We start from the raw sequence: 20,665 nt of genomic DNA, 5'->3' as shown, positions 1-20,665 counted from the left end.
ATATGCTACCCACTATACACTAAATTTGGAATAAATGCTTCACACCCAGACCTTTGCATACATAGATGCATATATTGCTGCTGTTGGAAGAAAACCTTGTATAAATATATATTTTTGTTGTTTTTTAGTTTATGACATCATTTGAAAACGCCTGTTGTCCTTTACATTGTGTGTAAATTTCATGAAGAATGGACCAAAAGAAATGGCACAAAATGACTTGAGAAAAATTCTGGTTCCATTGACTTACATTAAAAGTTAAGCAGGTTTTTCCTTTTCCTGTAAAGTTAACATTTTGGAGATATGAGGTTTTCTTCCGACAACAGCGATATATATACATATCTATGAAATGACTAATATGATGCTAGCACTGTGCAACTCAGTACGTTTGAAGGTTGTAGAAGACAGAAGCAGCTGTGTAATATTAAGAACTATATTATTAGGGATGCATCGATACTGATACTGGTATTGACCCAATAACCTGCTCACGTACTTGTACTTACACTCATAAAATTTCACCGATACCAACATCCCAATACCCGGTGATATCATGTGACGAGTGTACACTGCCGCCCTAACAAGCAAACAACTGAAGCTGACAGTGAAGGAGGCTCTGCTCACACGGAGAAGAGTTACTGACTCCATGGCAGTCAGACACAAAGCCATCAGTCACGTTCAACATTCCGCCTTGGCAGATTCTCACCAGGAACACATCGAATGATTCCAGCCTTCCGTAGAATGGGTGGAGACACATACACCAGCGAAACCTAGCCAGAACAGTCAACATCTGCTACCAAAGTCTGTATATGCGACTTTACTTTGTTTGACTGAATAGAATTGCAAGATATAAACATTAATACCGTGATTTTTTTTGTAAAATATGTACAATATGCGTCACCATAGGAACAATATTTCTAAAATTACACAGTGTATGTCCGGCTTTAAAAGGACATTGAAATACAGCTCAACCTGACAAACAAATGAACCCGAAGAGACAAAAACTCCACAATTCTATTGTTGAAAGAGATCGATGAGGAGCAAAGAGGTGCTTTTCTGATGTGGAACAAAACCCACTCTTCTCCACTGCAGCTCTACTCAATCCAAGGTATCATTGAATAGTATAGCACTGCCAGCTAATGCACTTCATCTAAAATCAATTAGATTTGAATGATTTAACTGTTTACACACACTGCACTCATTTACCCCATCAACTACTTAATTCTAAGTAAAGTAATTCATTATGGTATCGGACTCGGTATCTGAAAAGAATTGTACTGATGCATCCCTATACATAATAATAAAGTTAAGATCCAAAGAGCCTCACATGAGCACAGCAATGACAAAAGAGTACTCAAAATACTTTAAATTATCCAAAAATATACTTAAGGTATTCATTTATTAAGCGATTTATATTAATATATTGTTCTCTCTTGTACTGCACCTTCAGATGAGTCTAACAGCTTTTTATCAATATATAGGTTTAAAAGTATAATAAATGCTGAATAGAGCTGAATTACATATTTACATTAATTGATATTAACATAAACTTTGAAAAATAAGGTTAATGGTCACAAACCTAAAGCCTGAGCTGGGCTCAGTTATATCAAACATCTCAAACACTACAGCGTGTTTGTTTGGGTTATCAGGGTATTTTATTCAATCATTTAACACCTTTACCCAGTTTGGTTTTTGATGCTGCTGGCGAGGACAGGGGAGGAGTGAGGTCGGGTGGGGGTGCAGCTGTTTGTAGTGGAGGAACATGAGGAGATGGAGGAGGTTCCAGGGGATTGGAATTTGGTGCTGGACAAGGACAAGGTTCCAGGGCTGCCAAAAGGGACCGAGTCCTCTACAGATATATACAGTACAAACATTATTACTTCATGCCACTTTATGCATTACGCTTACATTTATCCATTTGGCAGATGCTTGTATCCAGAGCGACTTATGAAATGTGTAAGCAGTAGAAGATAAACAGATACAAAGTACCCAGGGAATCTGCAGTGATCTACAATCTAATAGCTTGATCTGATAAATAAATACAAGCATAAACCTTGAAGACAAATACGTAGTGTACTTTTAAGGAGAAGACAGTCTTAGCTGTGGAGAACTGCTGAGGAAAGAAATGAAAAATGATGAGGAACTGAAGATCAAACTGATAGTGATGATCATTACAGCTTTGTGTCAAAGTCAAAGTAAAAAAAAAAAGGAAAAACAAGGAAAAAAAGCAAACCAAACAAAGAAACCCCTCTAAAATCAGCTGAAATCCATGTGACAATCAAACAAGATTAACAAATACTCAAAGATTCAAAATCAGGCTTAGATCTGCTTCCAGTTAAAGAGCTGGGCTGCCTCACCGTTCTCTTCTTGCTCCACACAGTCTAAAGGATCCGATGACCTCCTGCTGAGGGTCTCCTTGCAGCTTTTAGTTTTGCGTGTGATCATCTCGTCATCGGTCCCGTCTCCGCTGTCTCCCTGTCCATGTCAAATAAGACATTACATGGACTGGGAACCAATATAGAAATATGAGCCCAAGTAAAGCACACAGCATTACAGCTTACCCTTACGAGGATTTTCTTCTTCTTCTTGGTGTTGGAGCTCATGCCCAGTGGGCTGTTCTTCTGAGCAGTGGTCTTATCCAAGCTCTTGCTGGCAGAGCCCGGGCCTCCGGTGCTCATGCTCCAGCGTCGGCCACCAAACAGCTCAATGGCCTGTGCCAATGTCGGCCCCTCGAACTTAGCTTCTTCCTGGAGGGAAGGGGAGGGAGAAAAACATTAAATCAAGGTGACAGAAAGAGTAAACTGACAGACCCTAGTACAAACAGGACCGACACTTACTGACAATTTATGATACAGTAAATGAGGCAAACGTACGAGTGATAAGTAGGTTTGTCAGTTACAAACGTCTCTAATTCTGTGTTTTTCAGCCGAAGCACAAGAGACTTCGGATAAGACCTCCTGATTTATTTGCTATTTTCTACAGCTGATAAAGCTCACACTCACATACTCATACTCACCAGTTCTTATCTGATCAGGTCAACTATGTTCCTAACTGCTCTGTATGGCAATAAATAAATAAATATATAAAGGCAATGCTAACAAAGAAAGTAAGTTAGTAAAATAAATAAATAATATAAAAAGTTTTTCTACTAAGCCAAACGTTGTTTACTAGTGTTTCGTCAGTGTTGGCCACATCATCATTTTTAGGTGAAGTTGTCTTTAACACTTAGAAGTCACATTTATCAAACCGTTAACAGCAAAAATGGAAACACACTTGTACAAGAAAGTTTGTGAACAAACAAAAATGTCTTGACGATTCCAGGTTATAATGGTTGAACTGCCAGTTTATAATGCTGAAATTGCTGTAAACGCTGTTTACATGTTTGTGTCACAGCGTGTGTGTGTGTATGTAAGAGTGGGCAAGTCTGCCTGGGTGTAGAGGTCCCACCACAAAACGCAACGGCGAGGAGCTAATTTTCACAACTTTTAACAACACACTGTAAGAGTTTGGGCACTGAGAAGACCAAGTGCATTCTTCACTTACATTCATTTACATTCATGGCATTTGGCTGACGCTCTTATCCAGAGCGACTTACAATTTGATCATTTTACACAAGTAGGCGAAGGTGGTGTTAGGAGTCTTGCCCAAGGACTCTTATTGGTATAGTGTAGGGGGCTTACCCAGGTGGGGGATTGAACCCCAGTCTACTGTGCAGATGGCAGAGGTGTTAACCACTACACTAACCAACCACTTTGGTGTGGCAAATTTTCTTAATGTGTGACCGGTCTGGACTGCAGGCAGCCAAGCTGTTGCAATATGTGCAGAATGTGGTTTGGCTTTGTCTTTCTGAAATAAGTGAAGCCTTCCCTGGTGTCGTCTGGATGGCAGCATATGTGGCTCCAAAACCTGAATACATCGTTCAGCATTAACAGTGTCTTCACACCTCTCCTGACCTCTATCTGGTGCCTAGGTTGCTAATTGACTGATATGAGGTTCCAATGTGGTTGATAGGGTGTTCCTGTGGTATTGGAGGTGGTTGTGGGTGTTGGGTACGTGAGTGTGAGTGCATGTGTGTTTGAGTGCACTTGAGAATATAGTGTGTATTACTGTATAAAAACAGTCTATTAACGTGTGATTGTGTAAGTGTGGGGGTGGAGTGCTTCGTGTATGTAGTGTGTAAAAGCTGTAATTACCGCAAGATAGTGTAACTACTCTGTATTAGTGAGTGTGTGTGAGAGTCTGAACAGGGTGTGCATTGATTGCAGGTGTGTGTGCACTCTCAAAACCCCAAGCATAGGCTCTAGTGCAAAGTCTGGTGGTTATACGGTGTAAGTTGAAAAGGTGCAAACATTGGAGCAAATTTAATAAAAAAGGCACTAATTATGGACAGTGTACTGTCACTTTGCACTACTAAGTGGCTTATCTACTTTCTATGGAAATTAACGTAGGACTATGGTTATATAAACATGTGCTATTTATACAAAAGATAATTTTCCAGCATCATTTTCTCTGTTTCAGGCTCATACTGTAACTCATTAGGTGGAAATAAGCACTTACTTTGCACAAAGTAACAATCACACATCCGCAAACATTCGTAAATCGTTGAGCGCAGAATAATAACAAGAAAATGAAGAACAGTAAATTTACAGTAAAGTAAAAGAAACAGTAAATAACCTTTGTAAGAATGTCATGTCGGTCTGGTTAATGTTTACAACTCGAAGTTTGTGCCCATAACGCAGCTTTATTTATTACTGACTCAGCAAACAGAGTACATGGGGGAAAAGTCGCTCCCTAACTCGGCTCACGTCTCTCTCCATTTACACACACGCAGACAGCCCAGGGGCTGTTCCAAGCCACACCATCCAAAATAAGAGTCCATAGCAATGAAATGAGTATCATAAATGCTAGGGACACATAACCCAGGATCAACAAACACCTCTTTTTGGATTAAACAGAACCCTGGCGCGTGCTGATGCCAAACTGAGCTCTCCCCTTTATCCAACAGCAGTGACTCTGCTGCCTACCAGCCCCACCAGACCAAGTCCTTTAAATGTCTAGAAGTCTGTTGTCCCCTCTGTAACGGAGTTCTGCCCTCTATCCCACTTGTTCTCCACACTCGCATCCAACCTTACCCCTCTACAAACCCGGCTGCAGACTCCCTTCATCTCTTCTGCCGAACATAAAGCCTAAACTGTTGCTGGAGCCTTCCTGGCCTTACCATCCAAAGCCAAGCTATCATGGCCTGATGTGTTCAAAGACATTAAGGCCCAATCCCATTTCGCCCCTCGCCCCTACCACTTGGCCCTTAGCCCTCATTCATGTCTAGGGGTAGGGTGCCCCAATTTCTGTTGAGATAGAAGGGTTGGGTGAAGTGTTAGGGCTACATGGCCTCCAAGCGGAGGTTTTTTGAGACGCACTCCAAAGTGTTATGGGAAAGAACAATAAAACGGCAAGATGGCTGCGGGAACGACCAAAGAAACCCACAAACTTATTTTCTCTGTTTAAAATTACGATAACCACTGTATGAGCTCAGTTTAATGTGGTTTCAATGTATTACGGTCGTTTTCTTCATAACAAGCGTAAAAAAATGATCTAATAGCATGCCAGTGTCTCGGTAGCTACTTAGCTAACTTTCCCGTTCCACCTTAAATAGTCCAGCGGTACTGATGCCTGAAGCGCCAGAATGTAACTGCTGCCCCATTTAAGGTGGAATGAGAAAATTTGTACAAGAAGCTGGTGATCGGCTTCAAATTCATATCAGCAAAGAATCAGCGGTGGGTGATAATAAAGAATTGTCTTGTCCATCTTTGAAAGATATGATGCCCTAAATGTAACTAAGGCCAAGCAGGGAGGCCTTTCTCTGCTATCACTGAAGACGGGCCAGGTAGCCAACAGAGCACTGCTAGTAGCCTGTTAATGAAGTAATGTTTTCTCTTTTTTTTTTTATTTGAGGGTCCCATTCGTAGGGCAAGGTTTCAACCACTACCCTTTGTAACCCAGTGCCAAAGGGGGGGGGTGACAAGGAGTAGGGGTAAAAAGTAGAAACGGGAAGTTCAGTGGAGACAGACGGAGGAGAGGCTAAACTCACATATTTCAAACAACATATTTCACCCAATTTGTCTTCGTTTATTGTTAAATGAATGAAAGACAATGGCATCGTTATGAAGTGTCAAATTTGCCTCCTGAAAGATCTCAGATCTCACTTTTCAACACTCAACTTCAACACTGAGGAAGCACACAAGCAATGAGATGACTGGCTGACTGATCTGGTGTTCTTTTACTATTTTCTTCTTTGTTGTTATAAAACTCATGACACCATAAGCAAAACTTTGAATACTCAAAGCTGAGTGACTTTGTGTTTATTTATTTTTATTATAGCACTTTTAACCCACCCAACTGGTTAAGGTCAGCCAATAAACACCAAGTATGCATTAAAATGTGCTGCAGTGAGAACTTCTTTTCACTTGAAACTCAACAAAACATAATTTGAACGTGACTGCGGCTATTTATTAATCTTAAAATGATATTACTAATTAAGAAATGGCTCTATTATGATGTTTTCTGTTTTTCTGAAGGCCAAACCAAAAGAACAAGTCTCAGTCTTAGTCAAACTATAACAAACTATCCATAGGTTTTCAGGGATTCTAAACTATTTTTTAGGACAAACTAGGAAGCCTTATAATGATCATCTAACCATGATATGCATATAGTTTTATAAGCCTTACAGAGCACACAGTAAAATGTGCACTAGCAAAACTGAAAACTCTATTTTTCCTACATTATGCTTTGCTTTAGTTTTGTTTGTATGATTATTTTCAATGATACAGCCAACAGTACTTTCACTTATGGTGCGAACTTAAACATCATCTGACACCATAATAAACAAGTATGTGATTCTGAATTTTAGCACCTCTGCCCAGCACTACTTAAGTTTAATGTATAGCAAAAGTACAATAATACATCTAGGCCTGTAAAAGTTAATGCGCCCTGTTTGTGATGTACCTGGTAAAGGCTGATGTACTGCTTGCGCAGCCACTGCAGTCTCTGGTCAGGGAACTTCTTGATCTTCCTGATGGCACTGAGTAGCTCCTGCAGGCCCTCATACAGCATGCTTGCTGTGTGTGTGGGTGCCACGAAGTGCAGCAGCCTGTTGTCAGTGGTGTGTGTTCCATACAGCATCGTGACTCCGTTCTCCTGCGCGCTCATGCTGCACAGCTTGTGCTGCAGACACACGGAGTTGATGTCCACGCCAGGGTGGCCCATGTACACGGCCTTTACTATGCTGAGGTCCAGGAGGCCCTCGGTCAGTCCGCAGACGGCTGCCTGACTGTGGGGGACAGGGTCCTGAGGGCAACCTTTGCTCCGGCCAGTTGGAGGGCAGCTGCTCGGGGGTTTGGCCCAGGTCAGGAAGCAGTTGTCTGGCTGCAGACGGAGGATGCAGCGGGCACTCTGGTGGCTCTCCTGCTCGTAGTGGATCACTGTGGCTCCCTGCAGGAGGAACTGGTGGACATCAGCTGGCAATGAGAGAACGTACCAGGGGATGAGTTCCGTGCCGTGGCTGAAAGCCCCATGCAGCTCCTCTGGGCTCTGGAGGTCTGCTTCATGAGGCTGTTCCATCAAATCCCCTTCAGAATCGGACAGGTCCCCTACTAGAAATCTAAAGAGGAGAATAAGATCAGAAAAAACAACAAACGTTACTATATCTATCTATCGCTCTCTCTGTCTCCAAGCTAGATGCTGTTTGAGACAAGCATGCAGTAGCAATTAGCAGAATGCTACCTATTGGAGTAAAAGTTTCCATCAGTAGCTTCATTGCCAAACTAACACCAAACACATCATTACTTTGTTAATCTGGGTATTGTCAGTACCTCTAGAAAACATGAATAAATGCATGCATCATAAAAATATCATGACAACTTGTAAACGACAACTAATGACTGCATAAACTGCATAATAAAAGGATTTGTTGCCAGCCCATTATATCATTATCTGCTCCTTCTTATGTTAAAAAAGAGAGCACCACAACAAGCAGACTGATGCTCTACTTTTTCCATATCGGCCACTCAGAGAAAACTAAAGAGTAAATGAGATTTTCCGCCAGACTGTTTCTTCAACAGTGGTCTCTCTGCATGATTTCGTATAAGCCACAAGGCCAGTTAGTCTTATGAAGAGAAAACAAATAGCACTTATTCGCCCACCCACTGCCTCCAAAGATTAGCACTGCATCAGGGCGGAACGCTACAAGGCTACTGAACAACTAAGCTTGCCAAATCTAGTCACAACAAACTTCAAAAAACACACAAAAGTGCAGTGACTTACAGGACTCGGCCTGAATCAGAGGCTTTCCTTAAAGGCAGTGACAAAACACAAGGAGAAGAAGGAAGAAAGAAGATGGAAAACGTTTGTGATATTGCTCAAGTTCTTTATAAACCTTGAGAATGAAAGATCAAACTTTATTACAATGAACACCCTGTTATAATTTGACAAGAATTGCTTGTAGGATTTTTTTTTCATGCTCTTATATCCTCCTGACGCAAAGTCAGCTGTATGTATTATTCCCTAGACATGATCTTGGTTAAACTAAGTATGTGAGATAGCAGGCTGCGGGCTTCTTCAGTCCCGCTCCCGCCCGCACCCGAAGCGTTTGCCCCCGTCCACAAAGACCCGTCAAGGCGAACTCGAATCCCATGTCTGACCCAGTCTATTCACATTATTCTCTGTCTGCTTGTTTCTGAGGTCTGTATGTGCTTAAATGTTTTGACCTCGAGGAGGAAGAATTTGCGTGTTGTTCACATGATCGGCTGCTTCACAACTCTTTAGAATGACTTCATTCATTTGAACTGTTTTCCTTCTAAATAGTTTATATATATGACTCAGTGATTGATCTGCTTTATTTAGGCTATTCATTCATTTGTGGGTTCTCTCTTCATGCGTGCTTCAGTCCGCTCCCGCTTACAGGTTGCTTTTTTCCTGGCCGCTCGTGCGAGCAGCACTAAAAATTACTCCCATGCTGCTAGACACTGTGTCGAGTGCAGACTTCTACTGTGAGATACATGCGAAAACTATTGATAACGAAAACCTTGATGTGATAACCACTGAAAAACAACACAAAGCAACAAAACTATTAAGCCCTCACTCCCAAATCTACAATACTTGACAATCATATCAGTCAGCAAAGCATTAGTTTAACTATTCTGGCCTAAAGTTTAATTTTGAGCAACTAAAAACATTTCAATATAAAAAAAATAAAATTAAACAAACAAAAACAAAAACAAATTAAAACGTGGAATTCCTTAGAATGGTTAATGGTATCAGTGACCAAATTTACATACAACGACAAACTGAGTACAGCACAGAACTAAATTCTAAACTACATTCAAACTTCCTATTACTATTATTATTTATATATCATTGATGTAATCAATGGGGGCAGTCGTGGGGGGCCAGAGTGGGGAACTGGCCCTGTGACCAGAAGGTTGCTGGTTCGATCCCCAGTACCAACAGTCCATAACTGAGGTGTCCTTGAGCAAGACACCTAACCCCCAACTGCTCCCCGGGCGATTGGGCTGCCCACCTCTCCGGGCAAGTGTGCTCACTGCCCCCTAGTGTGTGTGTGTGTATTCACTAGTGTGTATGTGGTGTTTCACTTCACGGATGGGTTAAATGAGGAGGGGGAATTTCCCCGTTTGTGGGATTAAAAAAAGTATCACTTAACTTAATAGTGCTATTGATTATTTGATATTACTGTTATATTTGTTTTAACATTTATGATTTTTTCCAGAAAAGCAGGACTAGGCTGTGCTCCCAGTAACCCGAAGATGGAGAGCCTCCACTGAGATTTCAGCACATCGTGGACAAGGTAACAAACACAGGCAGTGACAAAATCCAGGCAAACCCTCATTTTGACACCACATTAATAATCAGTATGAATTCCTTCCTTCCAAAGACACACAAGTGCAGTACTGAGGACAAGCAGAGACCAAACCCATAGTGCTCTTCTTTCTCAGGAGAATATGCTTCTCTCTAATGGATAAACAAAAACTAAAATGACAGATAAATAAATAAATAAATAAATAAAAAACCACTCTGCAGAAATATGTCATTTTGTAAGGCCAATCTTTAAGACTGTCTGAGACTTTGGATTGAACCGAAAAACAGACAGGATGTACCGTACTATTTTCATCTTTGTCTTTTCAGTTCTTTGGAAAAAAAGAAAACAAAAAACGCAAAAGGACAGGACAGGGCAGGGGCTATTACAGTGCCCTCGAGAGTTATTGAGAGAAAAAAAAAAGTTAACTGGCTTATGATGATTAAAACTTTTAAAACAATTTGAGTCATTATAAATAAACTGTTGCATAACTGTAGCAACATTCATTAAGCATGAGCACAAGTTACCCCATCACAGGATGTATTTAAAATAGCTGCTTTTTCTTAATAATTTTGGAAACCTTCCAGATGGTAAATAAATCTTGCTTTTCATATCACAGTAATAGCTCTGGGCAGATGAATATTTGCACACAATTCAAAAGAATGATATCAAAATGATATATATGTATATATACACACATATACATATACATATATGTACAGCTTTCACTTGGCGAATCACCAACTCCAATACTTATGGCTACCTTCACATTACCAGGCTTAGAAGAAGTGGCAGATATCAGATTTTTTGCCATAACGAGATCTGGTGTTTCCAGGGCTGAGTGGACACACAAATCTGAGCTTTTCAAATCCAACCTAAGCCACTTTCACACGTAGTTTTACATCAGGTATGTATCTGATTCATGGCCATGTGACCCACGTGAATTCATACGCTTTTCTTTCCACTGCACGTGCATCATCATTCAGCGTTACCATGGCAGCAGCGTCTAAAAGAAGTTAAAGCCTGTAAACGGTGGAAGCTGATCAGACTTAATTACTTAGGCAGCTAAGCCTCGTTCTGTTCATTAGTTTGTTTGCTGATGATGCATGTGATGCACGTGATTCATTCATGTGATGTTAGTAGGATGTGCAAATTTGGGTGATTTCAGGGTGGCGTTCCGTTCACATTAATGACAGTGTTGAATCATCTACCCGATAGAAGCTGTGTGAACTATCCTGTCAGAGAGACCAGATTTGAGCAAAAGCTGGGATTTGAGCCATGAGGCTTGTAATGTGAACGAAGCCTATGTGCAAACGCCTTAATAAAGCAATGACTCACTGGTTCCTGCTCTTGTCCTTGAAGGAGTTCTTGTGGAGGGAACTGCTGGGCTCTCCAGTGTTCTCCTCCAGGTCCTCAGCCTCCAGGCTGCGGTTGCAGCTGCGGATGGTCTGCAGGATGTTGCTGACCGTGGCCTCCTTCTCTGAGTTGTGTAGCCCGTCGCCTCCCACCCTTTGTAGAAAATGCTGTTGACCATTGTAGTCGGAGACAAACTGGGTGGAATAAAACAGAAGGATGGATTTAGGTGATCTTTAAAAAGTCTTAACATGAATTTGATTGAGGTTTTTTTGTCATGATTCAGAGAGCCAAGAGCCGGTTCCCTGGATAAATCATTTTGCTGGGCTTTTTGTGAAACTATAAAACCCATTTAAATGATGTTTTATGAAGAAAGTAAAGTCGTGAGTCATACAGCAGCCAACCATAACAACCTTCAGCAAATGATTACATACATTCTAATGAGTGTGGCAGACACAAACATCAATCTCATAGAGGTTAGATTTCCTGTAATGGGTGTTAAAGGGATGCAGAGGTGATCAGGCCTTACTTCAATAGAGTCCTCTTGAGAATCAAAAGTAGGACGCAGGCTAATCAGGCTTGCTGCTCCATCGAGAGCATCGCTGAGCTCCTTGAGGAACACTCCACAGAAAGGCACTACTTTACAACCAGGGATGTTGAGGGCACGGTTCACCACCTTTCTGTACTCGGATGATGATTCGTGCTGTGCCATGGCATCCTTCAGGCTTCTCATAGTCTCGATGTCTGCTTGGTCCATGAACTGCCACATTTTCAGCACTTTGCGGGATCTAAGTAAGAACAGGTGTTTAAACTTCTTACCTCATGGTAACCACATTAGAAAAAAGCTGGGCAAAAAAAGGCATTCTGTAAACCCAAGGAATGTTGCCTCACTTTCCTAAGCAAACCACAAGCCACACAGAGAAGAACGTTTGGTTGTGGGCTGTTTTTTTTTTTTTTTAAAACCAAGCGCTGTCAAGTCGTACCTCAGACCTGCCAAGAACTCCATCACTGCATTGTAATTGCCCATATTCCAGCAACACTTGGCCACATGGACCAAGTAGGAGAAGACCTCTCTCTTCTCCTCCATAGAGCCTGCTGCCAGGATAAGCCAGGTCACCCAAGAACTAACCTAGAAAACAAAGCAGAAACTGCTAATGAAAGCTGATTAACCAGTGGGTGGGTAATATAGCAAGAACATAACATCACTATCATTTTCATCATTTGAGAAATACAGTAGAAATCCTTTTCTATCTCAGGGTGACACCGAGAAACTTGTTCATACATTTGTTGCAAGCATTTGTGAGATAAGCACCAGTTTCTCACTTTTAAGAAACATCTGAAAACTTTAACGTAGCTTGTAGCCTCCTATGCTCCTTGGAACCACCGGTGGTTCCAAAATGCACCTAGTCATGTTCTTCACAACATTCATATTTCATAAGCTACATTCAAAAGGTGGGTGTCATATGAGAGCTGTAACTCTTCTCTCCAGTCTAATAGACGGTGATGTCATTTTAAGTTAAGTGATACTTTTTTTGATCCCACGACCGGGGAAATTCCACCTCCGCATTTACACTAGTGAACACACACACTAGGGGGCAGTGAGCACACTTGCCCGGAGCGGTGGGCAGCCCTATTCACGGCGCCCGGGGAGCAGTTGGGGGTTAGGTGTCTTGCTCAAGGACACCTCAGTAATAGACTGTCGGCCCTGGGGATCGTAGAGTGTGTATTCACTAGTGTGTATGTGGTGTTTCACTTCACGGATGGGTTAAATGCGGAGGTGGAATTTCCCCGGTTGTGGGATCAAAAAAAGTTATAAACTCTTATAATAAAAGAAGCTGAACTCACAGATTTTTTTCTACTGAACGTCGACCTGTTTTTCCCCAAACCTGGGCTCTAAACTATAAACAGACGGCGTCTCTTCAGTGATCTGCTCTAGAAACATTACTTTTATAAAATAACGCAAAGAGCGTCTAAGATTTTTGCCTCTCAGCAGTAAAATGTAAGCATATAGTAATGTGTATGATCATAAAACACATTTTCTATTAATTTGAGGGGGGCTTTTAATAAATAAACAAATAAATAAATACTTACTAATAAATAAATAGTTACTGAATAACTTGCCTTACGATTTGGTCATGTAAATTCAGATGGACAAACCAAAATATACCCTAGAGCATAAGAGGCTGACTGAACATTCTCTTTTTTAACTTGATCTGTGTTTAAGTTTCTTCTTTTACGATTAAGTTCTATCGGCAGTAGGCAAAGCTCTCTGAGCTGCCAATGGCATAAAAAGGAAAAGGAAAGGTCAATCACTGATGATGCCATGATATACGTAACAAAGCGTACTGAGAGACAGTATAACAACCATGATAATCACATCTTGTCATATCGCCCATCATTACTTGAAACCATAAGACATTCATTAAATCTCGGCCCTCAAATTGTCCTGAGAATATTTTGGACCTGCCCTTTTAACCTAATGATAAAGACTAATGAAACTAAATCTGAAATACTACCCCTTCCATTAAACGCCAATACAGAAAAAGCTTAGAAATTGGGTTTTTTCCATGAATATAAACATTAATTTCCTGACGCAGTGCTTCCAAAGCCTTAAACAGTGAATGAAAAGGGCTGCTGGAATAGCTTGAAGCTAATGTTGTGCTCAGTTCCCTCTCGGTAAGCTTCAGGGTGAGAGAAGGTAAACACATCTATCTAAATTTAATTAGAATCAACCACAGATTCGTCCGCTGCTTTGTTCCCATGGAAGGCAGAGAGCAAGACAGAATAGTGTTCCTCAACGATTTTTCATTAAGACTGAGAAAAGAAAAAGCTTTGATATCAGACCATTGAATCTGAGCACAATGAAGTGGCCTTCGACGTGCAGCTGAGGACTTGGGATTCGGTTTGCTTGCTACATTTCATGGCCAAACACTCATGAAACTCAATGCTGCTGGGACTGCAGCACTACAGAGCTTTCCATCTCCTTATTTAGTATTAAAGGAATAGTTTTGTGAAAACCATGTTTCTCCTTCTTTTGTTACACCAAATATACCCCATCAGCCAAGACATGTTGGGTGTCCAAACCTTGCTGCTTTAACTTTGTACTAGATGCTACCAATCAGCATCACACAAACTGTATTTGTAAATCATCACACGCCGTCAGATTTCTGGCAGTTTGACATGCTGCATATTGAAGAATTAGACAAAGGTACAAACAAAATTCAAGGTTCAGGATGGATGCTACTACTGTCTAGCTATGTAATGTGTTTTTGCCAATTTTTATGAATCAGTAAAGTGTCAGAAAGCATGATTTCACCACCTATTTGTGATTACTTAACAACTTGATGTGGCCTTAGACAAGCATGTGATCATTTAGGCATTAAATTTGCATAATGCTAATACTGGTGGAATATTACTTCTTAACTGCCACCTAAACTATGAGGCTAAAGCAAAGATGCAAACTCTGGACAATAAACATGCAATGGGCCATCAACTACATTTGAGCTAAGGGGTAAACTGTGGAATTGTGTACAACCCCGTATCCAAAAATACTGGGACACTGTTCAAAATGTGAACAGAAACAGAATGCAATAATATGCAAATAATTTAAACCCTGCATTCAAATTAAAAGTAAAAAGACACAGACAAATTTAAATTAAATTAAAAACAACTTGAAAACACAGACGTTGAACCTGAGAAAATTATTTAAAATTTAAATGGGTATATATTATGTACCATACATATATGGTGCATAATATAATTAACAGATTCAAAAACAAAAGTCTTTTTATACAAAGGACAAGGCTGAAAACCAGTACTGGCTGGCCATGATTTTCAGGCCCTCAGGAGGCAATGCATTAAACACTGCATGGGCTCAGGAAACACGACTGATAACGATTGTGTACGAACACAGTTCAGAGCTGCATCCACAAATGCAAGATAAAACTCTACCATGCATGGAAGAAACCATATATAAACAGGAGCCAGAAACGCTGCCGCCTTCTCTGGGCCCAAGCTAAAGGCCAACAAGCTCGTTATCAGCGCACAGTTCAACGTGCATTAGTGCACATGGCATGGATGCATATATGTATGTCAAGGTGCTATTAATGCTGAATGACATATACAGGTTTTGGCAACATACGCTGCCATCCAGATAACGTCTTTTTCAGGGAAGTTCTTGGATACTAAACCACAGTCTGCATGTGTTACAACAGCGTGACGCAGTAGTAAAAGAGCAAGAGCTAAGCTGGCTTGCCTGCAGTCCAGACCTGCTGCACACTGAAAATCTTTGGCGCATTGAGTAGCAAAAATCCCATATCAGACAAGAATGGGAAAACATTTCGCTTTTAAAACTACAGCAGTGTCTCCTCAGTTCCCAAACGCTTTCAGAGTGTTGATAAGAGAAGAGGTGATTAAACACAGTGGTAAACATTCCCCTGTCCCAGCATTTTTGGAACATGTTGTTGGCATCAAATTCAAAATGGGCATTTTCAAAAAACATTTCCTCGGTTTCAACATTTGATATGTTGTTGATATGTATGGTTTGCATGATTTGCATATTATTGGATTCTTTATTTAACATTCTGCACAGCGGCCCAACCCAGGGGTTGTAGTATTTTTGTCACAAAACCAGGTTATTTGCCCAAATGTGATATTCCCTTGAATATTTTACATGGTTTTTGGCTCTGAAAACAAATGTTCATGTACTGCTGTGCTGTAGCTTAAAAAATACCTCCCGGAAACAATGTCTTATGTAAACAGTTCCGCTGGGGCTTGTGTGTTCAGGGGAAGTTTAGTGTAGAGGGACCTGGGCTGCCTGGGCTCATATCACCTCTGCAGCATTCCTCTAATCATTCCACTGCTCTTGAGTTACACCAGAGAACAGCCGGCTTCCCTGACACACTGCAGGGTTACATAAGAGAACGCCACAAAGACGCTAAACGGTATTTAGGACTTCAAAGGGCAGAGCGCCAACCTACAGACACCAGAGAGACTTGCAGACCACAGGAAAGACCACTGACCACTAGCTTACACTGTAAATACATGACAGCGCTGGCAGTGGTTTGCAGAGGGATAAGTGGATTACGATTACGTAAAAATAACACAGGTCTTCACATGAATGAGTGTAGAGGATACAGGAGTGGAGGGACAGAACATGGTAGGAGAAATTTCATCTGGGGTTAACAGGTGTTGGGGGGGGAGGCCAAATTCCCACTGAGCAGCCTTCCAGTTTAAGCTGTGGTGCCACTTTTACATAGAACAGCTCGTGATGCGGTACAGAGAAAAGTTTATATGCAAAGTTCATTTATAACTACTGGACTAACCTGTATAAGAATACATACAGTATCCTTTTGGAAAAAGACCAGTGACTGAGATATCCAAATACTTCTTCCTATTTCCTTAGTTACTGTCTGTTTAACGTCAAATCAGCTTTTCTTAATCCAAACATACCTGAAACTGGTCTGGCAAGCAAGCAATTATACGCAGCCTACACAGACTAAACAAGTACCTGGGGTATTCTCTATTTGATGCCACCAGGTTCATGTAAGAGTAGTTTAGACCAAATGATTTTGAATATTTGCCAAAATCAAGATTTTGGTAAGCCATTTCATACATTTTAGTCAGCTTCCAAAACTGCTTCCCTAAAACGGCCTTTCAACAGACACATTGAATTCATTTTGCTGTGTGGTCACACTGCATACTTATGACAACCGCTCATGTGATGGCCTGTAATTTAAACGTACAGAAAATGAAAAAAAAGGCTTGAAATTGTGCTTAAACCACACAGCTGATACATGTTCAAGATTATATGATAAAATCATATCATAAACTTACCGGAATGCTTTATTTTTGGTTGGTGCAGGTTAATTATGCAAATAATTTAAATCTTATATTTCATTGAAAATACTTCAAAGACAATGTATTAAATGTTGAAACTGAGAAACATTTGTTGTGTATAGTTTTTTAAAAAAAAAAATTTGACCATTTTGAACTTGATGCCAACAACACGTTCCAAAAAAGTTGGGACAGAGGCAACAGAAGGCTGGTAAAGATGTGTAATGCTTAAAAAAAAAAACCCTGGTGATTAATTGACAACAGATCAATAACACGATTGGGTATTATTGAGTATCTTATTTCAGCAAGACAAATCAAACCATATGTATGACAGCAGCACGGCTCCGTATTAAAAGAGTCTTGGTGCTAAATTGCCTGCTGTATAGACCCGTCACCACTGGAAACATTTGGAGGGTTTTGAAAAGAAAAATACAACAAGGGAGCCCCAAATCGATGAACACCTGATATCCTATGTTACGCAAAAATGGGAAAACATTACTTTCAAAACTACAGCAGTTGGTCTCCTCAGTTCCCAAACGCTTGTAGAGTGTTGTTAAAAGAAATGTTGATGAAGCAGAGAAAAACATGCCCCTGTCCCAACTTTTTTGGAACATGTTTCTGGCATCAAATTCTACGAAATACAGAATTTAAATGATTTGCACATCATTGCATTTTGTTTTTCTTTACATTTTGCACAGCATCCCAACCACTCTTACTATTGGTTAAACCAGTGTACACTGTCAATTAGAGCAACGTAGGACAGCAGGTTGATTTCACTGTTTACACAGTATAGATAAGAGTGTGGCTTGCTATTGTCAAATAATGTTATGTATGATGTGTAGGACAACAGCAAATAAGTGCAATTCCAAAAAAGGTGAGCTAGGTGCTTAAGCTCATATGGTATGACTAGCCCTAAAGCTACAACCTTAGGCATCAGCACAATGGCAAATAGGTCAGTAGGTCAGTGTGGTATAGAGCCAGGCACAACTCGTAATGATGGACCTGAGAAAACAGGGCCTTCTCTGGACAAGGGGCCCTCCAAAAGCCTCGGAGTGGAAACCGGAAAATAAGCGTGCAGTGTTTAAACGCCCTCAATGACTAAAGGATGATTCCACTGAATTCATTGTGAGCCCATATTCACAAAGCATCTCAGAGCATTAATGTTGACCCAAGATCTATTCCTGATACCGTCATCTCAAATAAAAGCTAAATCTGATAAATCTGAGAATCTCTGTTCTGGGAAGCTTTATGAATATGGACCCTGGACTCTATTAGTTGCCTAATGGTATGTAGCTCCACTTATTTTCATCATTTAATAGCAACAGTAGCATTTCTGAATAAACCTGTTTAACCACTACAAGACCAACTACAAATAGTGGCTACACAGCTCAGTATGAAAAGGGACAGAAGTCCTGACCTCATTGAAGCGCATGACCAGGTCCTCCACCGTGTTGTGCTGGGTGCTCTGGGTGGACATGGTGGGGGCTGACAAGGAAGCTTTAAGGTGTGGGTGGCGGTTGTGGCACTCAGGGCTGCTCAGGTCACGGGTGAGGAAGCAGAGGTAGTCGAGTGGAAAAACGCGGCGGTACAGCTGCTGCTCCTGCTCCGTCAGGATGCTTGCAATTTCCTCTGGGAACTGGATGAGGTGGCGCAGGTCAGCCAGCTCCTTACTTATGCCGGTCACACTTGAGGACAGCGAACTGGAGCTGGCCATGGAGCTGCAAAACTCTGTGTGCAAGAAAGAGAGAGAGTGTATCTGAAGTTTGCTTCTTTCATTTTGCACAGGAGCTTTAAAACAACACACAGACACGGAGCAAGTTTAAAGCTATTATTAATCATTTGAAGAGTCTTCCCTTAATAACCATTCGGCCTTCACTTCCAATTAAAAGATGCCCTCAGTTGGAAGCGCATCCTCAAGCTATAACACCAAGTGTTAAGCGACAACTTTAAATACCACTACAAGTAATCTTAAGAACCAAAACATGAAAGTAACCGCCCTTATTTATGCACACAAAGGCCTTTAGACAGTGTCACTGATGAAGCTTTCATTATCAGCATTGGTACATAATCATCACTCATTAAGGCCAGGAAATATTTACACATATGTTTCTTCAGTTACTCCACTCCAAGGTTTAGAACAGAGAGCTGCTTTGTTGATATGGTGAGTCAGGGACGACGGATAAAGGGGAAAAAAAGTAAATAAAATAAATACCCAGCATGAGGTGCCTGGTCAGCGTCAACTGTCACAGGCGGACTACAGGTTCCTCCCACGGTACGCAGGGCAACGGTGACCTCCGGAACAGGAGGTAAAGAAGCACAAAACGTGCGTGATTTGTGCATCCTGTTGCAGGCGTTCGTTTAAAATAATAAATGAAAAACATGTATGTATAGTACCAGCGGACTGTCAACTAAGCAGCCAAGCTAACGCTGCTGTTGTCAAACATTGTGGGTATTCAGATGATAAGTGGCAAAAACGCTGTTGTTTTCCCACGGAGAGAGCGCTGCCGCTTCGCTTCGCGGTACCACAGAACTTCTAGTAGGGAGAACTACTACTCTATGTCTTCCAGGGTCCTCAAACGCTAGAGGGCGCTCCCGAGCGGGTTCAGAATGAAAGTGTTAAGACGGAGCATTTGAGCACGTAGTTTAGAAATGCTTATCCTTTCCTGAACATCAAACAGCATGAAATATTTTAACCCGGCTCACTTTAAGAGCTTTCGAACTTATTATGGCTGTTGGCGGAAAAAAACCTTGTCTCTCCATTTTTTATGTTTTTCAGTCTTTGATCACACACACACACACACACACACACACACACACACACACACACACACACACACACACACACACACACACACTCTAAGCCACTTCCTCCTTCTAGGTCATGGGGTGTTATCTTTTACATTGTATGTAAATTTTATGATAATGGACTAACAAAATATTCTGGTTCCATTGACTTACATTTAAAGTAAAGTAGTTTTTTCCTTCTCCTGTAAAGTTATAGGCAATAGTTAATATAGGCAAGTTTTCTTTGCTCTTTTTCAGTGAAATACATCCTTCTACTTTCTAAAAATACAGGAAAGTTCTGGGTGAGCGATTACTATTTTAACCAAATCGAACCTTGACCCGCTTTACCGCTGACCTTTCCACAGCCTGGCCAATGAGACAAAGACAAATGTGAAAAAGCTGCATTCCATTCCACAGGGTCCCTAAGCCGTACAGTAATGTTCACTGCACACTTGAGCGCTGGGTGTCAGTTAAGGGAACAGCACTTGAGAAACACCTTCACTCAAAATGTCCTGCATCATCACAATCAAACAGGCACCTGCACTGACGAGTTAAATTTCCTGCAGCTTCCCGTCAAGTCATAAACCGTTGTTTACTACTCCCTGTGCCGTTTGAAGCTCCCTTCCAATGGAAGTTTTCACTCCCTGTGGTTTGGAATCACCCTTAAAGTATCTGAATACCCTGTGCAGCACAATCTGGTGATTGGAATGCACCTAAACTGTTTCATACAACGTGCTAGAAGCAACCAAGGCTGCACGAACATGGAAGAGAAACTGATTCTCACCATCTCAGTACTTCAAGCTGTATAACAACTTCAGAGGTGCACCATGA

The 20,665-nt window shown here is 41.1% G+C and overlaps 1 protein-coding gene across 3 annotated transcripts in view; it reads right to left on the bottom strand.

The window, feature by feature from the left end:
- Positions 1 to 20,665, bottom strand: part of plce1 (phospholipase C, epsilon 1) — a 117,629-nt gene that overhangs the window by 32,205 nt on the left and 64,759 nt on the right. For all 3 annotated transcript variants that reach the window (XM_017704474.2, XM_017704475.2, XM_037544064.1), the window contains 8 exons: positions 18,468 to 18,778; positions 12,199 to 12,344; positions 11,745 to 12,003; positions 11,201 to 11,412; positions 6,997 to 7,651; positions 2,556 to 2,741; positions 2,352 to 2,469; positions 1,675 to 1,843 (listed from right to left, as the gene is read on the bottom strand). In XM_017704474.2, the coding sequence (XP_017559963.2) occupies positions 1,675 to 1,843; positions 2,352 to 2,469; positions 2,556 to 2,741; positions 6,997 to 7,651; positions 11,201 to 11,412; positions 11,745 to 12,003; positions 12,199 to 12,344; positions 18,468 to 18,778 (2,056 nt within the window). The remainder of the gene's footprint in view (positions 1 to 1,674; positions 1,844 to 2,351; positions 2,470 to 2,555; positions 2,742 to 6,996; positions 7,652 to 11,200; positions 11,413 to 11,744; positions 12,004 to 12,198; positions 12,345 to 18,467; positions 18,779 to 20,665) is intronic.

The sequence above is a fragment of the Pygocentrus nattereri genome, chromosome 13 (assembly GCF_015220715.1).
Source record: "Pygocentrus nattereri isolate fPygNat1 chromosome 13, fPygNat1.pri, whole genome shotgun sequence".
Classification (NCBI taxonomy): Eukaryota; Metazoa; Chordata; class Actinopteri; order Characiformes; family Serrasalmidae; genus Pygocentrus; species Pygocentrus nattereri.
This window is presented reverse-complemented; position numbering and strand designations above follow the sequence as displayed.